General features: G+C 52.4%; 1 protein-coding gene across 1 annotated transcript in view; it reads right to left on the bottom strand.

Moving 5' to 3' along the window:
* Nucleotides 1-6374: 6374 nt before the first annotated feature.
* Nucleotides 6375-9368, bottom strand: part of LOC101761930 (GDSL esterase/lipase At1g71691) — a 7280-nt gene continuing 4286 nt past the window's right edge. Inside the window, exons 2-5 of the mRNA XM_004972978.3 lie at nt 7901-8025; nt 7578-7817; nt 7194-7443; nt 6375-7097 (exon numbers count right to left, since the gene is read on the bottom strand). Of these exons, the coding sequence (XP_004973035.1) occupies nt 6877-7097; nt 7194-7443; nt 7578-7817; nt 7901-8025 (836 nt within the window). The 3' untranslated portion in view covers nt 6375-6876. The remainder of the gene's footprint in view (nt 7098-7193; nt 7444-7577; nt 7818-7900; nt 8026-9368) is intronic.

Genomic DNA, 9368 nt, shown 5'->3' on the forward strand with positions numbered 1-9368 from the left:
AAGGTATGGCTTGCTTTTACTCATAATCTAGCAGCACAATCATCCGCAATTGCAGTTTCGGACGAGCCCCGGCACCTGCCTTGGCAGCAAGGGACACGATTCGAGGTCTTCATCCACCTACCACTTCTGGAGGACTACTCGGCGGCAGCGCGGGATCTCCAGCAAGCCATCGACCATCCGGACAGCATCGTCCCTGTCCGGCGCCGCTACGAATGGCGCTACGGCCTCGTCGATGGCGCACCCTCGGACGCCCGTTCACGCTTCCCGGCGCGCCTCCCCCGACCACCGAGAGAGCACATCAGTGCGGGTGCTGAACCTAGTGGAGGACGGCGCGTGGCTGCGGGTGGCCACAGAACAGAGCATGGCACCCGGGCCATGGGTGCTGATGGGGAAGCTGGACGACGGCACGACGACAGCACCCGCCAGCAGCAGCGGGACAAAGAAGACCGCCACAGGCACCGCCCGGCGCGGCAGCGCTGTGACGACCGGCCATTCGTCTGGCCGGCCCGCCGAGAAGACGACGACGACCATCAAGACGGCGACTATGAACACCCAGGACAGGGGCGCCCGACTGGCTTTGACTCCTGGTGGGATTCGGGGAAGGTGCGCCGCGACCGAACACGTTCCCCCCCAAGGCGAAGCTATGCCCCCCCGCAAGGACGACGACACGAAGATGGTGCTCCGGGGCTAACCAGCCTAGCCCCCTCGCAGCTCCAAGCTCTCTTCACGGCGCAAGCGACGGCCCTGAAGCACTACGTTCAGCACCAGGTAACCCACGCACCACCAATGACTGACTCTTCTACCTTGGACGCCAGGAAGAGCTTCTGGTGTGCCGGAGCTGATGAGTACATTCGCAAGGCGTGCTGGCTCGCTGACCGCCTTGGCCTCGACGACGCGGCGTATGGGGAAAAAGCCTGGTCCGAGCCAGTTCCAATGCCGCGAGTCTTCGACCGGCTCCGTGCGGAGCTGCTACTGGACTCGTCGGCGACGGCGGGGAGAGCGCCTTCACCTGCCCAAGAAGTGCCGCGCGCTTCCAACCGATCCCGCGCGGCGCTGCTCCAGGGCTCGACAACGACGGCGGCGGCGGCGCCTTCAGTCCAGGAGGTGAATCAGGCGCTGGATGCCCTGTGCGCCGCGACTGCACGGGGTGCGGCCCAACACAACAAGCAGGCCACGGCCCAGCACCCAGCGGGCACGTTGCTTCACAAGGAGGCCCAACAGGTGGGCGCCCATATATCTGCTGCTCCTGCACACCTATCTTTGACAGATGAGGTGAGAGGCCCAGCTCCAATTGGGCCAAGGGAGCTGTATTCTCCGGTGGGGGATGATAATGGGCTGGCCCACATCCCAACCACGGAGTGCTTCACGGCGGCCCAGTGCACCCAGCTGCCAAACCCAAGTGGCCATCAGACACCCAACCGCACCTTAAGGCCCGAGCAGCCCATGCCACCACCCCCTGCGCCACAGACAGCACAAATCACCCCAGCACCACAAATTGACGATCTCTTTGCTACACCGCCGCCACCAGCACTGCTGCAGCAGCCACCGCAGCGCATACGTAGGGGCCGTACCTTCGATATGACCAAAGTGCGGCGGAGCGCACGCCTAGCTAAAAAGCCATCTATGCCAGCAGTTGAGCGTGCACAACGAAACCTCTGGAGAAAATTAGGTGTAGGCAGCGATGAGATGGCACCAATTGAACAGGTGTTGCAGGATTTTCTTAACATGTTTCAGGGGGCGCTGCCGGACTACATCATTGCTGCCATGACCGCCCTTTTCGACCTTGACGACGACACGGCAGACCAAGTGAACGAAGCGCTTCTCATGATGGCAGGGGACGATGTGGGAGAACTTCAGCAGTTGGACCATGTGGCTGCATGAGTGCTCGGCCAGGACAATTGCATCAAGTGACTACTACTCTTTTATGTATCGTTACTGCAGCTACTACTACTACTACTACTACTATTACCGCGACGCTTCTGTACTCGCTACTCCCGCCCCTCACCCTGCTGGCTGCAACCTTCGGGGAGGGCTTTATCTTTGCCCTGCTGGCTGCGACCTTCGGGCAAACACCTTGAACTCCATATTATGCCATGACTACTACTGCAAACCACAATCTAAGGCGACAGTTTCTACGGTCACTAAATGTGACAACGACAACGGGAGTGATCTGGTAGAAGCACCACCTACGAGCAGCGACCAGTGCACCTACGGCCTTACCATTCCACGGGTCACAACGCCACAGCCGCAGGGGTCACTGCCAAATCCGCAACAACGACCAGTCCCACTACATGCGCCACAAAATAAATTAAATGACTGACAACTTCCAAATTTTGAGCTGGAACGTGAGAGGGCTAAATGCACCAGCAAGATGCCTCACAGTTCGTGAAACCCTTGCGACGACAACATGCCATATTGCATGCCTGCAAGAAACAAAGATGCAAAACATCGACGCGGCTCTAGCTAACCTTCTAGGGGGACCTCGCTTAAATAACTTTGCATTCCAAGCGGCTTCGGGCACAAAGGGCGGTATCCTATTACTCTGGGACGAAAGAGTGTTTGACATACAGGACATTCAAAACAACAGGTTCTCAATCTCAGCAACAACAATAGTTAAACACAGCAATGCTCGCTTCAAACTCACGACGGTGTACGGCCCCTCACGACACCCAGCCAAGCCGGCCTTCCTTCGCCACCTGCGAGCAATGACGCCAGACGACAACACTCAATGGCTCATACTGGGTGACTTTAACTTAATATACCGTGCCAGCGACAAGAACAACAATAACCTAAATAGGAGGCTTATGAGGCGATTCAGAGCAACAATTAATTACTGCGGCCTAAAAGAAATACCACTACAAAACAAGAGATTCACATGGAGCAACGCGCGGCATCAACCGACACTAACACGAATTGACAGAGTTTTTTGCAATGCACCCTGGGACCTATACTTCAACGACCACGTCCTCCACGCTCTCTCTTCCTCGCACTCGGACCACTGCCCTTTGCTACTAGCGCAACAATCGGGGCCGCGCAAACCGACACCTTTTAAATTTGAAAACTTCTGGACACGGTTACCGGGGTTTCATGAGATTGTTGCCAAGGAATGGTCAAAACTGACCACCCACACCGAGCCGTTCCATAGGCTAGGCTACAAACTACACAAAACAGCTCAAGCCCTGCGATCATGGAGTCGAACGCTACTATCCGAGGCTCGATTAAAAATGCATATGGCTCAGGAAGTCATCCTACGCCTCGACGTAGCTGAGGAAGCAAGATTACTCACTGCACCGGAGCACAGTTTACGGAGCAAACTCAAAAGCAGACTATTAGGATGGGCAACCATAGAAAAAGCAAGACGGAAACAGTGCTCTAGGATAACCTATCTACGACACGGTGATGCAAATACTAAATTTTTTCACCTCAAAGCAAATTGGCGAAGAAGGAAAAACTTCATTCAACGTTTGCGGATGGGAAACGACTGGGCTGTAACGCACTCGCAAAAATAGCAGATAGTCCAGAACCACTTCGATGGTGTAATGTCTGCCCCTCCCGTCCGCACCAAAACTTTCGACTGGGGGAAACTACAGTTTCCAACAGTGGACCTAACCGGCATTGACAATCCTTTCTCGGCCAAGGAAATAGAAAATGCAATAAGTGCCCTGCCCAAGGACAAAGCGCCGGGACCAGATGGCTTCACTGGCTCCTTCTTCAAATCCTGCTGGACTATAATTAAAGGAGATATTATAGCAGCAGTAAATGCCTTCCACGAGGGGAGATGCAACGACCTTAATTTGATCAACTCAGCCAACATTGTACTAGTACCCAAAAAGGATGGAGCTGAGAGTATCAATGATTTCCGACCGATTAGTCTCATACATGCAATTGCAAAGATAATTACAAAAATGCTGGCTACTAGGCTCCAACCCTACATGGACAAATTGATATCGCCCAGCCAGAGTGCTTTCATTAAAGGACGAAGCATCCACGACAATTTCCTTTATGTTAGGAATATGGCAAGAAGATTCCACAGGCACAGAATGCCGACGCTGCTAATGAAGCTTGACATCTCAAAGGCATTTGACTCGGTCCGCTGGGACTACCTACTTGAATTACTGCAACATAGAGGATTTCCCACAAGATGGAGAAACTGGATAACGGCCTTACTAACCACATCAACCTCCAAGGTCCTGATAAACGGCATTCCATCTGACCCGATAATGCATGGACGAGGACTACGACAAGGAGACCCACTATCCCCCTTCCTCTTCATCCTGGCGATAGATCCACTGTATCAATTCATACACATGGCAACGGCCATGGGGCTACTCAAAAAGCTAGGTGGACGTACGCCACGCACCAGCATCTCTATGTACGCGGACGACGCGGTCATCTTCCTAAAGCCAACCCAAGCAGACGTCACAAATGTCACGAAACTACTGCATCTATTCGGCGAGGCCACAGGACTAAAAACAAATCTGCAAAAGACAACTGTGGCACCTATTAGTTGCAATAACGTGGACCTCGATGAAACCCTCTCTGAATGGCCGATCACTCGCACAAGCTTCCCGCTAAAATACCTTGGCCTCCCACTTGCGATAAGACGTCTACGGAAAGTGGACTTTCAGCCACTAATAGACAAAGCAGCTAAGAAGCTGTCTGGATGGCACAATCGCAACATTACACAAGCAGGCCGAGTCTGCCTCACCAAAGCCGTACTCTCGGCACAACCGTTATATCTACTAACAGTCTTAAAACCTCCACGAGAAGTAATGGAAGAAATCGACAAAATCAGGAAACGGTTCGTTTGGGCGGGCAGTAGCATGCTGACAGGTGGCAAATGCAAGGTCAATTGGACAAAATCCTGCTTACCACAAGAAAACGGCGGACTAGGAGTGTTGAATCTCACCAATTTTGCTAGAGCCTTGCGATTGCGCTGGCTTTGGCACGAATGGGAATCCCCGGGGAAAACATGGACAGGAATGGGTACCCCATGTGATGACTCTGACCAACTTTTATTCGCAGCTTGCACAACTATCACTGTGGGCAATGGACGCAAAACAAGTTTCTGGCACTCAGCTTGGCAACGGGGCATCAGATCAAAGGACATTGCGCCCAATCTATATGAACTATCCAGGGGGAAACATAAAAAACTAGCAGAAGCCCTACACAATAATAGCTGGGTGACGGACATTAACATCCATGCTGGACTGACAACACAACACTTGCAAGAATTCGTCTCTTTATGGCGACTACTAGCGCCAGTAACACTGCAAGAACTACAAGAAGACACAATACGTTGGAAATTCACACAAAACGGACAGTATTCAGCGGCATCAGCATACAGGGCGCAGTTCCTAGGCTCCACTAAAGCACCACACAGCAAAACAATATGGAAAAGTTGGGCGCCACCGAAATGCAAATTCTTCGCGTGGTTGATACTACAGGACCGAGTCTGGACAGCTGATCGACTTGCGCGACGAGGATGGCCTCACTCACCAACCTGTCCTTTATGCCGTGGACAGCAAGAAACAGCACATCACATCCTGGTCCAATGCAGATACACAAGGCGTCTATGGAGCCATGTTGCCAATTGGGCCTCACAACCCAGCATACAACCCTCGGAATGGCACCCAACCGACAATGCCCTCGATTGGTGGATCAATATGATGACAAGGACTGAAGCACCACGAAAAGGAATTGCCTCTATGGGCCTGCTAATAATATGGGAACTCTGGAAGGAGCGAAATCGACGCATTTTTAATCATCAAGAGATGGCAACAACTTCAATGTTGGCAAAAATCAAAGAGGAAGCAGGCACCTGGATATCAGCGGGGGCGAAAGCCTTAGCGTCCTTTTTGTCACGAGAATAATAGCGCTACGTGTTATTTCTGTAACTTCCTTGTAACTTTCACAAACTATTCCACTATCTCAATGAAATAGGCACTGTCTCGTGCCCGTTCTAAAAAAAAAAAGAAGTAACACAATACCCTGTAGATGCTCTGTGGTCGTTGCAGCAAAAAAAAAAAATCTGTATAATTCACCTAACATATATAGTTTCTCTCTTGGTCGGCTCTTGTGTTTTTTCTTTTTGGCTCTAGTGATGGCTCATGCTGCGCATGTATGTGTATGGTCCAGCATCGATGCATGATTTAAGATCTAGATCGCACTCCATGATTAGCATCAGCATATCCATCTATTGGACTAGCAATTAAGCGCTGCTAGACCGTTTTCTATTGAAATAATTGCTTCCCAGACGTTTTTTACAGCATGATATGGACATTGAGATGAATAGCACAACATTAAAGGTGTAACAAGTAAAGTAGAACACTACTCTGATGATGTGGAAATCTTTGCATGAAACCATGAAGATGTGGACATCAACATCTCAGAGTCAATGCAGCTTCCTCTTCTTCGAGTACATGGTTACCGTTTTGTACATATACCATCCCTTATAATCTAATACCATAATTATGCACTACAACCCATCTGAACTAAAAAGGACACAGCTAGTGTTGGGAGTAGCTCAACTTATACGTATGAGGGAATGCTCGCCGATTGGACTAGTGTTTTGCGCGGGGGCGGGGGGTTGCTCTCCATGTTGGGCCGGCTTGTGTAAAGCAACCCTATTAGGCCTGGGAGCCGGTGCACTTGTGTTTAGTGAGACCGGAGCCGGACGCTCAGGAACAGAGGTCCAAAGGCGCGTGTTGCGCGGTGCCGTTGCGCCAGCAGCTAGTACGTAGTACATGTTTTCAACATCGACTATAGGTACGGTTCACATCATGCGCATGGAGATGGCCTCCAGATTTTATTGGTACGATTATATGTACGGTTCACAACTAATATAAGCGCGGAATCAAGTTCTGATCATCTTGATCAGAGCCTGGCGAGCTGCCCAACGTTGATGGGCGCCATCACGTCGGCGCCGCCGTGGAACGCCTCCCTGGCGATCATGACGTTCACCGCCGCCGTCGGGTGGTAGGCGTCCCAGAACAAGTAGCGCTCCCTGTCCGCGCACGGCGGCATGAACGGCAGGCACGTGATCTGCCCGCCGTTCCTCCCGATGCCGCAGCATCCCCTGTCAACCACGCTGAACCCTGCAGATCGATGTGGATCGCCATGAATCCATGATCGGCCAGTGATCTGGTGCAAGAATAAGAAGGAGACGAGCTGGCGGATGAGTGCTTGATTACCGAAGGCGGCCGGGTTGGCGAGGATGGCCTTGAAGATACGGAAGTTGTCGAGGTACGTGAACCGGGCTCCGGGGAGGTCGGCGTTGAGGCCGTCGAGCATCGCCCTGACGTTGGCGTTGAACGGCAGCACGAGGCCGTCCACCTCCGGCGAGCACCGGCCGGCGAGGCTCTGCGCCAGCACCGTCGGGATGCAACCCATCGAACCCACGCCGGCCACCACGAACTTCCTGGCTCCGGCCTTGTACAGCCTCTGCATGCACCACCCGTGCACACGCGTGTCATCATCATCAATTTGCAGCAGTGCGAGAGCGACGACACGTGGTGACAACAATGGCAACGACGGCGATCGCCACCGGCGGGGGATTATGTTGCGCATGTGCTTACGGTGAGCTGGGAGGCGAACTGGCGGGCGAGGAGTCCGGCGAACTGGTGCGGGTCGTAGCGGCGCCTGGTGTCGTAGTTGGGCGCCAGGTAGTTGTTGAGGTAGTCGTTGCTCCCCATACCCACGAACAGGATGGACCGCGCCACCCTGTCCGCCGCCGCCGCATCGCCGGCCGCGGCGGCGATCTGCGCCACCGTCGACTCGAAGTTCCGGATCTGCTGGTTGAACGGGATCCGTCCGGCCTGCGTACGTCGCAATTTGCAGATAAAATTAAAGCTTGATTAGTCAGTTATGGACACGTACAACATGCACGGCTGGTGCTTACGAAGTTGCCGCCGCTGTCGTCGAGGATGCCGGCGGCGGCGGAGGCGTAGTTGGCGCCCTGCAGGACTTCCTGGACGGACGACGTTTGCGAGTAGGGCGGCACCAGGGGAAGCCCAAGCAGCTCAGCTGCAAACAGCGTTGTTTCATATTACTTGGATTCAGCCCTTGTTTACTTCCCAAGTTGGGAGGTGCCAAATTGACATTTTGCTATAAATGCGACACTGTAGCGTTTCGTTTGTATTTGTGAATTATTGTCCAAATATTGACTAATTAGGCTCAAAAGATTCATCTTGTAAAGTACAACAAAACTGTGCAATTAGTTTTTGATTTCGTCTACATTTAGTACTCCATACATGTACCGCAAGTTTGATGTGATGGGGAATCTTCTTTTTGCATAGTGTCAAAGTTGGAAGTTTGGAAGGAAGTAAACAAGGCTCAGCGTTGTTCAGCATGGCCTTGTCTCTCAGTTAAGAGCAACGAACTCTCTGTGCTACTACAATACTATTTTTTACCCCATGTGCATAAAGTTCAGTGGTACAATCTGGTAGTCACGCATTCAACTACTTAACAGATGTCGGACCATTACAAAATTGAAGTCAAGCAGAAGATGCCATTCGATTCAGTGCTCTGTCAAGATAGTTAATGAAAGTGGCCTGAATTCTAGATAGCTCCCTGTCAAGATACTGTACTCCCTCCCTCCGTATATAAAAAGGAAGGCGTTCTAGAACTTCTGCTCCTTTGCGTAAAGGATGTCGTCGAGTACTTGAATGCGTGATTTGGGACGGCTTTGCCCCCGCCGCTTCGCACGCCGTGTCGCTTGTATCGCTCATTTAATCACCGCATATTAGCGCAGCCTCGCTTTGCATGCCGCGCCGCCCGCTCGCCTCCCTTCGTTCTCAACCACTCATCTATCCTGGGCTGGCCGCTTCCTCGCCAACGCTTCCTCGCCGATGCTGCGCTTGCTACTTCCTCGCCTACGCCATGCTCGCCGCTTCCTCGCCGACGCCGCGCTCGCCGCTTCCTCACTCCATGGATGCAGCGGCGGACTCTATGACGTCGGAGGAGTTAGCGTTGGCGGACTCATGGAGATAACGATGGAGGATGACCTCTAGCAGGAACCCACGATCGTTGCTGGCGCCATGGAGATGACTTCGGAGTCCTTCGTGCCATACTCCTTGCTGCCGAAGTCCAAGCCTTCTCTCTGTGTTACGATGAAGGCTGCCGCCTAGCTCGCCGTCTCGCTAGCAGGTGTGCCTGTTGCGGTCTTGTTCACCATGACTACGATCTCGCAGCAAGGATAATGGATAATATGGAAAAATTTGATTGCGAGATCTATATTCCTGATGTCAAGAGCTTTAAATGGATGGCTACACCATACTTGTGCCTGAGAACGTTCTGAAAAAGTTGGAGAAAGATGAAGCTAGGATGCAAGTAACGATGCTAAGAAAAAACAGAAGCTAATATGCATT

This window comes from Setaria italica, chromosome VI, assembly GCF_000263155.2.
Source record: "Setaria italica strain Yugu1 chromosome VI, Setaria_italica_v2.0, whole genome shotgun sequence".
NCBI classification, from domain to species: domain Eukaryota; kingdom Viridiplantae; phylum Streptophyta; class Magnoliopsida; order Poales; family Poaceae; genus Setaria; species Setaria italica.